The sequence below is a fragment of the Cimex lectularius genome, unplaced genomic scaffold (assembly GCF_000648675.2).
Source record: "Cimex lectularius strain Harlan isolate CLEC.00 unplaced genomic scaffold, Clec_2.1 scaffold10, whole genome shotgun sequence".
Classification (NCBI taxonomy): Eukaryota; Metazoa; Arthropoda; class Insecta; order Hemiptera; family Cimicidae; genus Cimex; species Cimex lectularius.
The window spans coordinates 1,000,758-1,019,607 of NW_019392665.1; the positions used below are offsets into that span (position 1 = coordinate 1,000,758).

The following is an 18,850-nucleotide window of genomic DNA, read 5'->3' on the forward strand; positions in this document are numbered from 1 at the left end:
CATTTTGTTCTTTTTCGCTCTACTTTTATCGTTTAATTTTTTTTTTTTTTTTTNTTTTTTATTTTAAGTGAAGTTAAATATTTGTTGAATGACAGAGAAAATGTTTAAGAGCAAATATATTAATTATAAAATAATAAAAAAAGATAGTGATAGAACTGAGTGGAGGTCGGGTGTTAAGTCAAAAATTTGATGAAATGAACCAAGCCAAGAGAAAAAGAAAAAACCCAAGTGTCACTTATAAAATTGAATATTATAATTAATATAGTTTTATTTAAACAAATAGTAATTAAATTATATATGATAAAATTAAGGATTTAGATTATTTGAAACTTTTTTTAATCTATTGAGTGGGAGTGTAGGAAGAAAAGTTTTTGCCAAAATTGTATAATAACTCTGTCAAAACAAACACACAAAATAAAAATATTAAAAAATCTTGAACATTATTAGTAGTTTATAGAATAAAGAAGTGTTCTTTGTTGAATTGAATGTCAATTTAATATGTATACTTGATAATTAATTAAACAGCGTACAGACAACAGACAGCGCGTGAAAAACTATCAAAAAACTGTTCAAGTAACTATCACTAACCAATTAAAAGGTGATAATTTGTTAAAAGTAGTAAATGAAAATTAAGTCTAAAATTAAATCAAAATGGATAAGAAGAAACAATCAGGCCAGGCGAGGTAAGAAGGCGAAATCATGTCAGGACATTCTTTTTCTATATTCTATTCACCGGCTTGCTCCCCCGACAAAAAAAAAATTCACATACATTATTAGTAATTGTTTAAATTTAATTGATCATCTACTTACTCGTCCTAAAACACTTGCTCTATACCACTGGCCAGTGGCCAGGTGAACATTAATCAAACGACACGATTATGAAAAAAATAAAAAATAAAAATAAAATAAACAATTATATTTTATTACAAAAAAAGAAAAATATTTTTTAATAATTATCCATATATTAACAACAAAAGTACAATTCTTGGGAGAAAACATTATCACTAATCAACATTGTTTATATAATTATTTATTTATATATATAACTTTTTGTTTTATTTACATTTTTTTAATAATTACATGGGAGGGGATGGCGACAGACGAGAAGTCACAGGGGTCAGGTAAATAAAGGAAAAATTTGTCCTGTCGCCGAATTTTGAGGGTTAATAATCACCGAGACAGTAGAAAAACACATGGGTATCACTAAACTATTAATTGGTTAAGTAGTCAATAAGATAGTTTAAAAAAAAAATTAAATTAAATACATAAAACCATTATAACGATGCAGCTTACATGAATTTTTATTTGCTCGTTGTCTCTCTCTCTTTCTCTTCTAACGTATCAGAACGAGTCCGGGTTTCATTTGTACTTTAATTCCGTCATCACCACATTCCATTTTTTGTTTTTTTAATCTTTTAATTATTAATTAACAAACTTTACCTCCTTTGTACATAAAATATCAACATTAAAAAATAAAATTAGTTTAAAAAAAAATTATAATAATGAACAAAAGTTATTTCTTTTTTCACTGCAGACACGAATATGGCCAGAACACAAAATATATACTAATATGTACAAGTGAAAAAAAATGGTTTTGCATAATTTTTTTTTTCAAACTCACTCGATTTTCCTTATTGCGAACACTCATCCTTCACGATTCACGAGTCATCTTGCATCGTCTTCGTATCTATTTACACGCTGTCCCCCCCACTTTCTTTCACTTGCTTTATCTTGCTTATCTCCTCTTCTTATTAAATATATAAACCGTTTAAATATACAATAATATATAAAATCTTTTTATAAAATATAATCATTATATTAAAACTGTACAAGTATTTTTTTTACTTTTTTTTAAATTAAATTTTTGTTATTTAAATTGAATTTATCTTTCATTTTCTTCACATTTGCACCGATAACAATTATGCGTTTTTCAGTTTTATTATTATTATTATTATTATTATTATTCGTTACTAACAAACATCTCACTCATTACTCAGCAAATTAAAAAAAGACGAAAACATCTAAAAATTAAAATAATTCTTATTTCTATTAGAAATAAAAAATAAATAAAATAAAATAATAATAATAATAGTAACTGACTGGACAAAAGAAGTTGGAGGCGGTAAACTTATTTCCAAACAGGAGTGGGGGACAACAATAACATGTAATAATAAATAATAATAATAAAAATAATAATAATTGAAAAACTGTAAAGATTTGTTTAATTTGTACACATCATCGTCGGTGAGGGTGTTTTACATTATTTACACAATATTTATAATTTTTTTACTCTCCGGCGGCGGCTTTCTAATATATATTCGTTCGTATGATTTTTTTTGTTTATTCATAAGGATAAAATTTAAAAGGAAAAAAAAAAAAGAAAAAAGAGAGAAAAAAGAGGAGGACCTTGAATTGTTAATTACTTCTTCTTCTTCATCATGTTGCACACGCCATACACACGAGAAAAAAAAATCGGTTCTTCTCCCCCCTCTTAATAAATATCATTAAAAAAAGAAGTACGCACACGCGGAAAATAATAAGTGAGAAAATAATATAAGAAAGACGCGGGTCGGAGCAGGGTACGGGTCGTTGTCTTGTCGTCCTCATTTACCAGACACACGGATGCCTACTGGTGGACGTAGGTGCGTGAATGTTCGTCACGCTTCCTCGTTGGCTGTGTCGAGGCTTCTCCTGCAATCTGTTGTTATGCTATGATTTGCCATTACGAACTGGGCTTTTTCCTCCTGGACGTCTTGAAGTTAAGCACTGTAAAAATACATATTAAAATTATGTTTACGAATGTTTTATGTTTTTTATTTATATATTTTTCTCCAGGCACAATACTGAGACTACGGCAAGCATTCCACCAGGAGTGTACTACCTAGGTTAAACCTCAAAATGAAGGATTAAGGTTCATTTAAAGTTCCAAGATGGGAAAGAGTAGATAGGGCTCGGGCAAGTACGGTTAGTACAGTTAGTGATGTAATAAAAATTTCACAATTTCTATGAAGATTTCTGTTGATGGATATGATGGCTTGGCGTAATAGCACAATTCCATTTCGTATGTCGAGAGTGGTCACAGTACGTTTAGAGTCAGTCGAGTTTCAACAGTAAAAACAGTGAGTCCTACGAAGTCTCTTACATATTGAGAGGGCAAGTCAGTCGGCTGTCCTTCGTATAGTCTTAAATATCTGCCTGGAGTGCAGATGAGAGATTCCTTGTTGATGTACAGTTGAGAGACTTAATTAACAAAATTGTTTGTCTTCTAAATAAACTTACTTGCTGTGATGGTAGTGGTGGGCTATGATAGCTGATGGAGGAGGTGGAGGAGGCGGTGGAGGTGGTGGTGGAGGTGGAGGGTAGTACAGCCACGGCTGGCCCAAGTGCGTCACCGGGACCTGGAGCGGCGGAGGCACTCCTGAAGGCAATGGCGGTGGTGGTGGAGGTGGGCCTTTCCTACTCCTCGTTGTCGCCCTCGTCGTCAACTGATTCGGTGGCGGGAGATGCGGCTGTGCCAGATCTGCTACCAAAATTTCTTAATAAATCGCACTACTTACATTCATATTTTATTTGAGACAAAAAATTACTTGAATTCCTTTTGTTCTTTTCTTCTTCGTCGTCACTCAAGAAGAGGCCGAATTCCCTTCTAAGGCGATCGGTGAGTGCTTCCCTCTGCTGTTCGACGAGCGTTGGAGCTGCGCTGAAACCACTTATACTCCCTGTTGGCAGAAAGGTCGCAAATCACAATCATTTTTGTCACGGGCATTGACCAATTTGGTGGTGGCGGCGACAACGAACCTTTTTTAAAAATACCGTCGACCGAAGGTGGCGAAGGGAATAGGCCGAGGGACGTCTTGTCTTCGCCGCTCCCGCCATCTTCCTCTTGGCTGTCATAGTTTGATGGGCCGTTTCTGACTGGAGTCGTCGGCCTCTTACCGCCCGAGTCACCTGAACGGCCGTTTGGGTTGCTCCCAGACTTCACTCGCTCCCTATACTCGGATATAGACAGCTAGTTGGACAAAAATATAATAATAAATACAAAAATGTATTAATCCTAACTTAACAGGAGGAAATAAAGGCTAATCAATTATTCAACAAGCAGAAAAAGTGATGATCTATATCTGAGACTTGCTTATCTAACTAGTGCATGATCAATAATAAAGTGGTCGGTCTGTTGTACCTTTCATAATTGATAGTGTTACTTGGTACTTTCCAAATCTCACCGACCCACAAAACCACGTCACAATCAGGTAAAGTCCACTGAGATCAAGGTGTTGTTTTTGGGATCTCAAACGGATTTCACAGTCAACGTCAATTTTTGTTATCCGTTTGGAACGGTTTTGTAGCATTTTTCACAACCTAACCTACGTAGTTGAAACTTTTTGGCTGTTCGTTTAACCCTCCACCACCACCCCCACCAAAAACAAGTTTTCCAAATGAAGCGATGAGTTCTCCAACCTGCACAAGATGAAAAGTCGGCGAGATTTTCTATGGTATAACCGGATGAGATAGAGATGTTGAAGGTGTCCTAGTTGAATCGAGTCAGGTCTATTTAACTCATTCAATCTCATTAGAATCAATTTACTAATAGTGATTTATTGTTCTGCCTGAGACTTTTCGTCACATTCGTCATCATTCTAGGAATTCAAAAATGTGCTATGATCACCGCAGCCTATTAATCAAAGATTTTCCCTATCATCTCAAATAAATATGTAACGTAGAAAGAGGTAAAGTTCGGCTTAAGAGTGGGGGATTGGTGGAGGGAAAAATCTTGGACGCGCTTTTCAAAAATGGCAAAACGAATTTGAGCTTAATATTTTTTCTTTTTCTTCTAATTTTCGATTTAAGTTTGAATAAATTATTATTTGGTAGAGGTGAGTAAATTCTCTTGAAAATTTACCTTTCTTTTCACCCGCGCCTCTTCTTTGACCCTTGCCCGGTCCTCGTCGTCGTAAGCCTTCTCTTTCTCCTCTTTTACATGAAAATTAATATCCAAGGTCTCTTCTTTAGACGAATCGCGGAAATCTTCGTCCCCGTGCGACGGCACTGGCGGGGTCTTGGGACCGTTCGTTAAAACCTGAGGAAATTTCCCTTAAGACGGTTTGTTCTTTTGTGTTTTACTTTTATTTATTTATTTTTTATTTTTATTTATTTTTTTTTTTTTGGGCGTATTAGCGAGTTTCAAATAAATGCAAACGGCTCACCTGCATTTCGCTCTTGACTTCTTGGAACTCCGTCGGCGAAAGAACAGAACCCTCCTCATCCTCGAACATCTGGAAGAAGGCTATCAGTTTTTTCTCGATGACGGTTTCGTCAAATAGTAGTCGGGGGTCAAAGGCGAATTACCTGGTTGGTTGTATCGCCAGCCTGTGGTGTTGCGGGCGGAGTGAAACTTAACTCCGACGATACACTCTCCCTAGCAAAACGCCTCTTTTTCAAAGGGGCGGCCATTTCGGTTGGGGACACCGCCTCTGTAATACCACACTGGTGAGTTACCGTCGGATATTGGTCGACCGTCGGCAGCGACGTCGACTCACCCAGCTTGGGCGAATCGGAGTCTTCGGATATAGCTTGCCTGAGCCAACGCTTTTTCGCGCAGTCGGGCATGAGGCCTACGACCCTTGGTGGCGACTGGGGACCGTTAGGCTCATTCCCTCCAAACCAACTATTCAGCAGGTTCTTAAAAATACACATATAAATAAATAAAAATATTACTTATAAAATTAATAATATATTTATGGTTAATTACTTTTTTAGGATCCTTAGATTTGGGAAATTTAAATCCAGGTGCCAAAGGACCAACGGCAGCAGCCACAAGTAAACAAGTGTTTGAAACAGCTGGCGGAGTAGACTCAGACCCAGATGAAATCAAAGTCTCTAACTTTAATTAAAATAATAATTATTATAATGAAGGAATTGAATTTTATATTATTATTATCATTTTACCTTTGGAGGAGTTGCGGACGGCTCGTATTTTATGTCTATGGGGTGTTCCTCTGGGCTGAACGATGGCTCCTCGCCTTCAGTGTCAGCATCACCTTCCTCCTCTTTGATAAACCTTTCCTTTTTATCTCTCTTTTTCGGGCTGTCTCCACCTGATGCTTCCTCTTCGGACGACGCCCTCCATAACTTGCTGTTGACATTTGCCGATCTCGCCTTGGCGTTCTTCCTGACCTGGTTGCGGCCTGTGGATGAGGCAACTTTCCTCGAACGGAGAGAGGCCCCTTTCGATGCCCTTGTCTCACGAACGGATCTTGAATTCCTAATAACCCAAATAATTAATAAATAATATTTATTTATTTATGTATTTATTTTTATTTTATTTATTTTCTTAAGTTGCATTAATATGTCATTACTACACTCGCCAAAATTGATTAAAACTTAAATCAAGATCAACTTCATATGTTCGTAACATTGATATACGACATTCCAAAATCACAAGGATGAAAATCATTTTTTCACCGTGAGGAACGAATGTCAAAATTCTAACATACAGTGAAATCAGAAAATTTACACTTACTTCTTTTTTGTGGCTGGTCGTTCATGGCGTTCCCTGACCGGCGATACGGAAACAGAAGGCTTCCTCGTCCGGCTTGAGGTGAACACTGGGCCTGAACCGGACGTCCCGATTACCGCGCCCTGTTTTCTTGCCTCATCCTTCTCGAGCCTTTCAAAAGCTTTCATAATCGCCTCCATCTTCCTTTCCTCCCGTGTCTTTTACAAAACAACAACAAATTAGGTAAGAATCTAACCACACTTATTCTCATTTTTTAACATATAATGTAGAAATTAACTTTTGTAATTATTAACTAATTATTTACCATTTTTCCTGATGTTTCATTTTTCTTTGGCGTCACTTGGTTAACTGGGGTACGTTTTTTCTCCTCTTGCCTTGTCGCCGGCGTTGTTGCACGCCTACTCACGACGACCTGCCCCCTGACTTTGTTCGACGAATCTTTGAGCGGCGACGTCACAAGCGTCTCGCTACTCGCTTTAACAAGCTTGGCCGGTGGAGGGCTTAGGTCGGAGTCGGTGGGTGAACAAGGCAACGGCCTCTTCACCGGTGCCTCTTTCTCCATAGGTACAATGTTATTGTTGTTGTTACTGATGATGTTGTTGTTGTGGTTGCTACTTCCACTTGTCGTGTTGTTGGTTTGCGGTGGCAGTGGCGGTGGCGGAGGCGGTGTTGGTGGTAAACTCACTGGGTTTTGATTTGGTACAGGACCCGTTGGCGTCTCAGGAGCTGCAACTGGGAATGGTGATGGAGGAGGAAGAGCATTCGCCTTCGCTCCCGTACTACTCTCAGACAGCGTCCGTCTCCTTCCTCGCCTCCTCTTATCATGCAAACCAGCACTGCTAACAATGAAAAAAAAAAATCGTTATACAAAAATAAACAATGAATTTGTACTTTATAACATACTTGAGTTGTTGGGATGTCCCGGCTGTACACTTGTCACTCCCACACGAACAAAACTGTCCAGGTTTCACCGGCAGCATTATCTCTGCTTTCGCCTCGATTGGCACCGTCGTGACTATGTACAGATGAAGAGCCCCCTTCTCAATACAATGCCTTATCTACAAATATATTACAAGTTAACAACAGCAAGTTGGAAGTGTTGTAAATTAATTTACCTCAGCGTTGGGATGACAAGACCGCCGCACGAACCTGGCATCATTGCCATACGTCGTCGTGTCAACACATACTTCCGTCTGGTCTGAACCGAAAGGTCCAAGTTTGTGGTAGAACAGGTACGGGCTCCATCGTGGCGTGTTGTTGCTCCCTCCTTGTCCTGTAGGCGTCAGGCCACCACCCTTTGACAGCATATATTTACCTCTCACTTCAATTATCGCCTGGTTAGCCGAAATATTCGCTGTCGCATTTAACGTCTACAAATTAAAAATATGCATATATAAATAATAATTTAAAAAAAATTAAAAATACAAATACAATTTAAAAAATATAATAACCTTAATTCCTGAAGGGAGCATGGCCACTCTACACTTAGGAGTTGCATTGAGATTCGCAGGTAGTCTGAGCTCTGAATGAACGCCATTGACTTTGATTGCAGCAATCCTAGCACGCAGCTCCTGCGAGTAGTGGTTCGTCACCGCCTCTTCGTACGAGTCGATCCACTGCCTCAGCTGTTGTAATGCTGCCGGAGGAGGGCCAAACGGCGGTGAGGGCGAACGATCCAAAGACGACAGAGAATCTTTCTTCTCCTAGAATTTTATTTTATAAATTCGCAATTGTTTTTAAATTATTACCAGACAAATTTACCTTTTTGGCCGTTGTACTGCGCCTTTGTTTCTGCTTCGCTTTGTACTTTGATTTTTTGTTCTGATCCGAGATCGCCTTCCATCCCCGCCCACCTTTGGCCCCTTTTTCATTCTTCTTCCCACCTCCTCCTCTGGGAATCACTCTCGACTGTTTCTGCTTTTGATTTTTAGCAGCTAAAAAAGGAATTCATAAAAGTTTACAGTCAAAATTAAACACTTTTTCAACGATTTACTTACTTGAATCTGGCGAGTCGGAACTGTCATTGAACTGACTCCTTTTAGACACTTGTATCCTTATCGCTCGCGCCTTGTCGACCCTACGTGGTTCGCATTCCTCGCACCTGTACTCTTCAGGTATATTGCCCCTCTCGATACCCATGCAGTCGACATGTTGCCAAACCCTGAAGAAAATCATGTCTTGAATAACATCTCAACATAAATTAATAAATCAATCTTTACTTACAAACACTTATCACAGCATATCATATAACCGTCATCATGTTGGAACTCGCTATATTTATTTTTAAAAAAATATATATATAATAATAATTAACACACTAGCAATTATTCAAAGTAATTACCATATACAACGTGTGACGCTGTCCTCATCCTCTGGTGCAGTTTCGGTCTCTTCGCCATCGTCTTGAACAGGTTGGCCAACTGGTGGTACAGACGGCGTGTTGTTCCTGTCATGGCTCTCACCATCAGAACTGATGTCCGAGTCATCGCCCGCAGTGGGAGGAGGCTGAGGATGCCGAGGATACGGTAATGTAGGAACAGATTGTATCTGAGGCGTTGAATTACTCCGCGAATAACCTGATAGAGAAATACATTAATTTCAATTTTCCTCTAATTAATTTTATAATTACCTCTGTGGAGCTGTTGAGACTGCTGGAGAAGCTGTTGCGGCTGAGCTGCTGGCTGGGCCTGCGGGGAGACCTGGAGGGCATGTGATGGTGCCCTCGCCACTCCATTGTGGGTAGCCCCGATGCCATTGTTCAGCTGAACTTTCGGTGTAGCCAGCTGCGGTGACAGCAGCTGGCTCGGTGAAGGCAAAGGAGCACAATAATTATGGTCTTGCAGTACATACTAAAACAAAACAAAAAACTTTACAATAAAGAAGGCAAAAAAACTTTTTAAAAACCGACCTGATAGCTGAGCGGCAAGTGTTTGTAAAATTTAGGCCTCTTCTCTACAACACCGTCAAGATAGTCCTCTTGAGTATGATGGTCATCGCTAACCTTCTTCGGGCTCATCCTAATGACACAAAAATTATATTATTGCACACCCAAGTAACCTGCCGTTTCTGTAAAATAAAATATAACTTACATCGTTTTTGGTAATGGCCGAGCCACAGCGGATATGTTCCTCGCTGGGAGGAACCTTGGCCCAGTCGGTGACATGGGCAGTTTGTGGCGAGCCTGATTCCTTCCCCCACCACGCCCAGTTCTAATAAAATAATTATTTATTGTTTTAAAAAAAATTAATACAGTGTAGTGTGGTACAATTTATACAAACTAGGTCAAGTTAAGCAAAGATATTGATCGGACTTTTAGATAAACGTATTTACCTTCTCTGTAGGCTGGGACGATAAAAATCTTTGACTTAATCCTAACAAATAAAGAAAACGCCGATATATGCAACCCAAACAGACTTGACTTAATAGAATCACATAGACACACTGAAGATGGTGAAATGATGACAGATCAACCTGGCAAGGAGGATAGGCAAACGAAGATGACCAAAAGTGATCAAATTAAAAATGTTTTAATGCACTTTCAGCAAAGGTGAGGTTCATTCCAGGGTTGGTAATCCAAGAACGTGAGACTGTCAGTTGAGATTATAAAGAAACAGTGAGACATCGTCATCTTAGTCTGGTGGTTAAGTCTACCAGAGTTCATCATCAAAAAAGGGCCTCAGCAATCCACTTTGAGATCTAAGATCCATTCTACCAAAGCCTCCTCATGAACACTGTACGCTGAACAATAAAACTGACTGCCAGATGCTTAAATAAGCATTTTTTCCTCTTATTAAACTGCTATCTCTTGACAGATCCCAGGACCTGAAGAAAGAATTGTCACCATACAGTACAGTCGACCCCATGTAACAAAATATTTCAAAATTCATCACATCTCAATAACCATTACAATTTAGAGACATGCCTGAACTTGCATAAATTGGACTGAAAATGTTTCTCATGCAACTTGATTTTCTCTTATGTGTCGTACAGGAGTCTACTGTAATGTCATAATAACTAGGTTTTGTTGGGCCCGCAGAGGGATCATCCGACAGATTAATCGGCAATGATTATAATGACAATATTGCAATAAAACACTTGATTAAAACAAAAAAATGAACATTTATCAGCATTGATCAAGCAGATTGACAGAGTACCCCGGATAAGGAATGTCGCTCTGTTTACATTGAATTAAACATGTTGCAAAGCCTCTACAGGTGAACAATATCATAATTCATATCATCAATGATCACACTGACGAGCATAGCAGTTTTCTATGAATTAGGACTTTAAAATAAAACAGAGGGGGGGGGAGAAAAACGAAAACAAACTTTCTATCAGGGCATATACAATGTTTATAACAATGTCGTTAACTCCCCCAAAGGGAAGGTTTTTAACCAGCGTCAATTTTTTCCTTTTTTTTTCTAATTTCGAAATTGAACTTAATAAAAACTTTTTTGTGTTTGGATAAATACGAATTTTTTTTAGGTACTTACGCATGATAGCTGTGATGGGCAGACGCAGCAGCATTGTTGACCTGAACAACTAGACTCGCCTGTTCTGGAGAAGCACCTCCCGGCTTCATCTTAAACTTTGAACTCTGGAAAAGAAAAAGATGACGATGAATTTAAATCGTGGTTTTTTTGGAGGGGAGGGCTTTCCAAGAGGGTTGAAAACGGCAAAAGGGGGAGGAAAAAGATGAAAACCTTACTTGCTTGTGATGAATGATCCAGCCCATTTGGGACAGAGGGAAATGGATTTTTTATATAACTTTTTTTAAAATTTATATTCGTCAAATTATTTTTTTGAAAATATTTCAGGGCATTTATTCTTCTTTTACTTCGTAAAGGGACTCCCGGATGAGGCTTTAGGGCGTTTTGGACGTGTGGAAATACCGGTTGAACGACTCAGACTCGGAGGTGTTCTCTTCGACGCTTTTGTCAAACATTTGAAATTGACGACAAGGTTACCCGACTGTTATTAGACAGGTCGGCCAACGGCACACCAGGAAAAAATTAACGACGGAAAACAAAACGGAGATCCGTTAAAAAGAACATTGCGCAAAAAAAATTAAAAACAGAACCAAAACAAAATCGGATTAATTTAAAAAAACAAAAACAAACAGAACTAAACAAAAAGAATACTAAAAAGACGCGTTTGTACGGTCCGAATTGACTATCCACTGCAACTTGCTTCGAAGGGGGAAAACACGAAAGAACCTCTAAACGTCTATTTGAAAAACATTGCCAAAATAATTAAAAACTAAAAAAACACATGGACAAAAAAATTAATCAAAAAATAAAATTTACTAAAAAACCATACATACAAAACTATCCAAAAAATTGAAATTGAATCGCGCCCCCTCCCGGTTTGCATGAGATTTGTAAGTCCCCTGTCATTTGTTTAACAAAACAAAACAATCTGTTTCTAAAAGGAAAAAAGTACCAAGGAACCGGAAAGAAAAATGCACGAAGCCATTCTATCAGCATACAGGGCAGTATTATATTTTCTGTATTTTTTGTACGCTAATTTACTTTCGTACTCAATTCTTAAATCCTTCAATCACACCTAGAATAAATTGGACACGAATCTATTAAAAAAATAAAATTAAAAAATACTGGAAACAACCTGGTTGAAAATCGAACAATTGGTCTATAAAATACTGGGTTCATTTTTAACCGATTAAACCTAGGAGATATTGGGTTGTTTATCCAACAATAGGCATAGAAATAGTCCTTTGAATATTGGCCCACATCAATACCCCATCCATTAAATGATATGGCTCCATATCAATGAACATACATGAAACACATCTCTGTGATTTACAAATTTAGAAATGCAAAACTACTGAACGCTAAAACTAAAACAATAAATCAATAAGCAATGGGTTTGTTTACATTTATAGACCTGGAAATACTAAGCTGTTTGTCATGCAATATACCTTGATACATTTGGTTTAATCTATGGTCCTTGAAATATTTTGGGTTGTTCAACACTCTTCAGACCTAGAAATAGTTTGTTTTTTTCCCATAAACAATAGGTTGGTTTTTTGATTAAAAAATCATCCGAAAAGAAACCTAGAAATATAGGGATTGCTTATTTTTATAGATCTAGAAATATTTGTCTGTTTACCACGTATGCACCGAGAAATACTAGATTTGTTTATTGAACAACAGACCTAGAATCATTGGGTTTGTTTACATTTTTAGACAGAAATATTTGAGGTTGTACAACACCCTTCAAGCCTAGGAATACTAGTTTGTTTATCAAATAAAAGCCTAGAAATACTGGTTGTTGTTTACATTTCTATACCTAGAAATATAATCTTGTTATTAAACCAACAGACCACAAAACATTGGGCTTGTTTACTTTTATGAACCTAGAAATATTTGGGATTGTTCGACACCTATCATACTGGTGTATACTATGCTGTTTATGCAACATTGAACCTAGAATCATTGGACTTGTTAATTCATAGTACAAGAAATATTTTGGGTTGTTCAACACCCTCTGTTTATGAAATTGAATCTAGAGTATTGAGTTAGATTACATTTATAGATCTAGTAATATTAGGGATTGTTCGACACATATTAGGCCAAGAAATACTTTGATTTATTTATCAAATAATAAACCTAGGAACATTGAGTTTATGTACATTTCCAAACCTAGAAACAGCGGTCTTATCAAAACAACATACCATGAAACATTGTATTTGTTTACTTTTATAGAGCAAGATATATTTTTGGTTTTTGAACACGCATCAGACCAAGAAATATTAGGCTGTTTATGAAACATTGAACCTAGTCATTCAGTTTTAATACATTTACACACCTAGAAATATTTGGGGTTGTTCGACACCCATCAGACCAAGAAATACTAGGTTGTTTATGAAGCATTGAAACTAGAATCATTGAGTTTGTTTACATTTATATGCCTAGAAATATTAGACACGTTTACCACTTATACAACTATAAATACTAGACTAGATGTTTAAGAAACATTGAACCTAGAATAATCATTTGATTGTTTACATTTTTAGACATAGAATTATTTGGGGTAGTTCGACACCCATCACACTAGAAATACTAACTATTTATGAAACATTGAACCTAGGAACATTGAATTTGTTTAAATTTATAGAGCTAGAAATATTTGGGGTTGTTCAATGCTATCCACGCCTAGAAAAACTAGATTTGTTTATCAAATAAAACAATTCCAGAAACATTGTTGTTGTTTACTTTTGTACATCTAGAAATATTGGACTTATTTACCACTTATATACCTACAAATATTAGTTTTATTACTCAAATCAAATTTCTTGAATCATTGGTGGTTGTTTACATTTGTAAACATAAAAATACTAGGGTTTGTTTATCTTTTGTACAAAACGTCCGTATTAATGTTGTTCAACTACTACAAAACCTGGAAATATTGGTCGATTATCCAACAATAGACCCAAGAAAATTGTTTGTTAATCTAACGAGAACTTTGAGCAATATAGGGTACAACACGCATCAAAGCTATAAATAGCTTGTATATATGTTGTATATATGTTGTATATATGTTGTATATATGTGAGGGTTAGAGAATATTGTATGGCCCGTACAATAGACTATGGTTGGTTTCCCCTTTCTTCTGTTGTTTGAAATGTTCTTTTTCCTTTCAATATAAAAAAATAGTATAATTTAGCCTAGCGGATTGTTTTATTATACAAAGAACTTAGGGAATTTCTATAAATCAAGGAATACTTCACACTAGCAGGGATTTAATTTTCAACCTTTACCCTTTTTTTCTTTTTATTTTTTGTAAATTGGGGTCAGTATAGGTGTAATCGTAGTATTAAAACGACAAGGGGGAGGGCCGAGAGGGAATGATCGTGAGGCGGGGATGGACGACGGGAAGGGGCGAGGTCCGGCAACGCCGCCCGAACGATTCGGAACGCCTAGCTCAAAGAGTACGACGTGAAATAGTACGACCTCGAGATACAATTTATTTTTTTTTTTATCTTCTTCAATAAAGTAAAAATTTTCGAATAAATCTGAAAAGTCCAAAAAACGTACCATGGGTGACAAAAACTGAGAAAGAGGAATATTAAACGGACGGTTTTGTACTATTTGTCGCTAGGTTTTTTTTGTTTTTGTTTTTTTTTTCTCTCTCCAGCTATTCAATCCGTTCCATACGGCGCCTACGTCCTTGATTTATTCCCGGAAACGTTTCTCTTCCGTTTTATTTTTTTAAATTACTTTTTTATTTTTATTTTGTGTTTACCACCTCCTACACGATTTCCGCGTATTTTTTGTCTTTTGTGTTGCCCCGGCTCTCCACGGCCAACAGTAAAGGGGAGAAAAAGAATAATATATAAACAAAAAAACATGGAACCCTTGCAGGACATTATATTAAAAAAGAAAAACAAACAATTATCAATCCGGTGATGACATTCCACAATTAAACAATCCAAACGACCCATATAACTAAAAAAACAATATTTTCTGAAAATTAAACTAGAAAATAGAACAACAAAAAAATATGGTTGTTTGAACGAGGGGTAGGTTTCATCGTTGTTAACCTGTCAAAACCTATATATGTATAACTCTTCACACATTAAAAAAAAGTACAAAAAAGAAATATAAGATGGTTTAACGAGTAAAAACTATACTCGGACGGACCGCGAATCCTTGAAAACATACTGGGTATATTTTTTAATACAAGTTATAACGGATGCAGAGGTAATTTTGTAAAAATCTGACGACCAAATAAATAGCCAAAACCGAACTTGTAATAAAATACTAAAACATTAATACGTGTTTAAATCGATCTAAGGCGGTAAAATTTAATAAATAAATAATAAATGCTCCAACTGAGCAGGTTACAACGTTCTGGCAGGATAAAGTATCTACAACTAGATAAGAAATACAAACAGAACCAAAAACCAATTTAACGTAAGTCAATATGCGATTGTAATAAAACATTAGTAATTAAATCAATTATTAGCAACATGGATGTTTGACGAGGTACTTTGATAAAAATGATAAGAGATAAGAACATATAACCAGAAACAAACCTATTTGAACTATAACATAAATATATTTTTTGTTTTTTAATTATTTTTTTAAAAGATTGTATAGGGTGAAATTTATTGATTGCCGGTACGTGAAGGTTAATCTTGATTTAACTTATTTTCAAGATGTGTACCCCTAGACCCAATTTTTCCAGCAAAATAAATCTTCTAAATGGTTCCGACGAAACAATGTTGACTCTCAACCGACCTATTGAGATCAACTTGGAATTATTTCCATACCCCAATCATTATTTTTTTTAAAGGACCAAGAAAAAAAATCCAATTTACAACGTTTTATTTAAATGTGTAGAGATTTATTTAAACCAAAATTGGACTTTAAAAAAAGGTTCAATATGGGTCGTGGGTTTATCTATGATCCTAGGACGATGAATCTCGCTAGAAATAGATAAAGAGTTGTTATACTAAAAAACAACATGATAATGAACAGAATAAAGGGAATTTTCTAGAATTTTCAAAACCTTCCCAAAACAACGTTAAACCGTGACGATTCTCAACATTTTATTTATTTATAGTTTTTATAGATTTCAATCTTTAATCTTTTAAATACATTTCATTGATTATAATATAATTAAAAGAAAATTCTGTCCAGAGGTTATATACTGTTTTCCACCAGGGGGTGGAAAAATGTCGGATCACAAAGGTGGGAATGTTAGTGATAAGGATGATTTTACATACTGTTTATGGTTTAAATTGTTAAGTCTAAATGTCAAAAATTGGTTAATATTGGACCAAAACGCGTTTTTTTTATTGATTGAATTGGGTGTTTTTTTGTTTATTTCGCCTACTCTCTCAGGTTACATTATTCCGCGAGTCGTATTGCTTTCTAATGTTTGTAAACAGGAGTGGTACAAGGAAGAAAAAGAAGGGAAAAAAGAAGAGTACCAAATAAGAAGAAATAGGTGGAAGGGGTGTCATTTTTCATTGGAAAGCTGTTTCCAAGGCGACCCGACGTGCCAAACAGACGGCCATCTTGTTACGTCACGATACTGTTAAGAGGGGAGGTGACAGCATCGATCCCACGGCGTTTCGACCGTCGCCGAACCCCCCACCAAGGGAAACAACCGAGGTCACGGAGGAAAGCGATCCGACCAATATCAATAAAAATAATAATAATAATAAAATTCCACCGGATACAAAGGGTGAATAAAACGTTCAAAAAAATTATTTCTCCCGAAATATTTCTTCGTTTGACAAAAAAGAAATAAATTAGGGAGAATCCACCCTGGGTGTCCTGGAAGAATAAGATCGAACTATACAAAAGGCCGTGGCACAAATATTGACTACCGAACAAGACAACCGCAGTGGAAACTATTAAAAAGGCCACAAATATTTACAACACAATGTACAATTTTTTCTTAGGTTTTCTATTATCATAAAATAATTATATCGCACCGGGGGTTTAAAGAAAAAAAAAAAAAAAACAATAAAAAAAGATCAAACTATGAGACACAAACGGAAAAAATGACAGAATAATAAATAAAAATATATCAATAAAACAAAACGAAAAAAACAATTCCTTATGCCAATATAACAATTAAGGACAAGGTTATGCTACATTTATGTTTTGCGTTTTAATTTTTTGTCCCGCACGAAAGTTCCCTTTTTTTTATTCTCTGTTATTTGTTGTCTTCAATAAGATAAGAAAAAGTGCCAAGGAAAAAAAATTAATTTGCTTCATTTTAAAAAGGAAAAAATTTATATTTTTTATGGGGGATTGTTCTGTTATAGAATAGAGGAATGGCGTGGATGTCAACACTTTTATGTTGATCTTTGTCTTTCAAGATTTTTGAGTTTTGTTTTTTCGAGTAGGAATTTTTTTTATGTTAAGACTTACCTTTTAATTTTAAAGCAATCGGCGTATTTGGTGAACGGAGACAACGTCATAGTCACTCGTGTCGGTCGTTGTCGCGTCAGAACTTCATCCGAAGAGACCGTCGCCGTCGTCGTCGCCCCGGAACACCGTTCAACGCCGGCGGCCCTACGCGTCTCTCTCTCTTCTCTTCGGGCGACGCTGTTGATACGGGGGGAAAACGCACCTCCGGACGATCCCGGTTATCGGCCAGTACCCGATCTGTATTCCCGAGTCAGGGCGTCTTTGTCAAAAGCGGCTGAGGGTCCGAGACGGTGGGTTGGCCGCTCTTGTTGTCTTCCGAACCGAACAAAAACAAGGGTCACTGAGACGTACCAACGACAAAATGGTGGCACCGAGCTCCGTCCCACACCACGGCCTCCTCTTTGGGTAAACGGACACGATCCCCTTTAAACCTAACGCTTTTCTACCCCAAAACAAAACAAAACACAAAAACAACTATCATGTCCTTTGTTAAAAATAAATAAAAAAAATTCTTTAAAACAAAACCAACGAGAAACGCAATACCGACTTAACTAAAAGAGACCACAGCCTTATCAGCAGTTTGTTAATATCGTACAATTAAAACCGGACAAAAAGTTAATAAAAACACAAATTAAACTTCCCGAACACAATTAATTAACCTTTTTTTTTAAACGTAAAATAAAAAAACAGCCGGTTATCCCTTATACAATACGACACTGCCCAAGGGTTAAAAAAAATTTCCCGCTAATTTTCAAAAAATACCCGTTTTATTACACCTCGACAAAAAAATAATGACCACCTTTAATATTTATAATTACACTTTAGACCAGTGTATACCGACAAAAGAGCAATTTTCAAAATAACTAGTTTCGATTTTTAGTCAATTAAATGCACAAAAATCAATAGGGCAATTTGTAATTTATACTTATTCTATTAATTTTAATTAAATTAACTGATATATTCTTGTTAGTTTTATAAAACAAAATAGAAAATACAAACCAAAAACAAATGTTAATCATCATTTTTAATAACGGATTTGCTTAAGAATAGTAAAAAGGATGGTTACCCATTTTGTAAATGAACACCTTTTATCGTCTTTTCTCCATTTTAATCCAGTCACATTCTCTTTAACCACAGAATGACATAAATTATAAGAATGAATCATCAATGTCACCAGCGGATATCACAGAGGCAATCAGGGTATAGCAGTGTGTTGTCTTCCGGGCTTTAACCCGATTCCATGAGTCTGGAGTGCCGATAGGAGGCCTAGTAGTAGATCTCAGCTCATTACAACGCTAAGGGAGGACAGAAATATTATCATTGCTGCAAGAAAGAACCCTTTCCATAGTGTATGCTTGAGACTTTGAGAAAACCTGCAGCAACAGCCTGCCACCAGCAACTCAGGAGAATACGGCACAGAAAG

The 18,850-nt window shown here is 36.5% G+C and overlaps 1 protein-coding gene across 6 annotated transcripts; it reads right to left on the reverse strand.

Moving 5' to 3' along the window:
* Positions 1-798: 798 nt before the first annotated feature.
* LOC106667384 (histone-lysine N-methyltransferase 2E) lies at positions 799-17,892 on the reverse strand. 6 transcript variants are annotated; one of them, XM_014395299.2, is made up of 24 exons: positions 11,226-11,768; positions 11,011-11,114; positions 9,607-9,726; positions 9,426-9,534; positions 9,147-9,366; positions 8,859-9,093; positions 8,741-8,788; positions 8,515-8,678; positions 8,279-8,451; positions 7,969-8,220; positions 7,633-7,887; positions 7,421-7,575; positions 6,822-7,356; positions 6,521-6,714; positions 5,947-6,262; positions 5,750-5,881; positions 5,538-5,679; positions 5,347-5,471; positions 5,205-5,273; positions 4,901-5,077; positions 3,799-4,009; positions 3,588-3,719; positions 3,280-3,523; positions 799-2,766 (listed from the first exon to the last, which is right to left on the reverse strand). In XM_014395299.2, exons 1-24 carry the CDS (start codon positions 11,250-11,252, stop codon positions 2,760-2,762), a joined length of 4,146 nt encoding a protein of 1,381 aa, XP_014250785.1. In that variant the 5' UTR covers positions 11,253-11,768; the 3' UTR covers positions 799-2,759. The 6 variants fall into 6 exon arrangements, with proteins under 6 accessions (XP_014250785.1, XP_014250784.1, XP_014250783.1 ...); XM_014395298.2 differs by lacking the exon at positions 11,226-11,768 and adding an exon at positions 17,428-17,892 and having other exon boundaries at positions 5,347-5,679; XM_014395297.2 differs by having other exon boundaries at positions 5,347-5,679; positions 6,822-7,353.
* Between the last annotated feature and the right edge of the window lie 958 nt (positions 17,893-18,850).

Coding starts and splice junctions, on each gene's coding strand:
- LOC106667384 (XM_014395295.2), bottom strand. CDS start 11,252: ATGGGCTGGATCATTCATCACAAGCAA. Junction 9,367..9,425: donor ACTTGCCGCTCAGCTATCAG/GTCGGTTTTTAA, acceptor GTTTTGTTTTAG/TATGTACTGCAAGACCATAA. Junction 8,221..8,278: donor GCAGTACAACGGCCAAAAAG/GTAAATTTGTCT, acceptor ATAAAATTCTAG/GAGAAGAAAGATTCTCTGTC.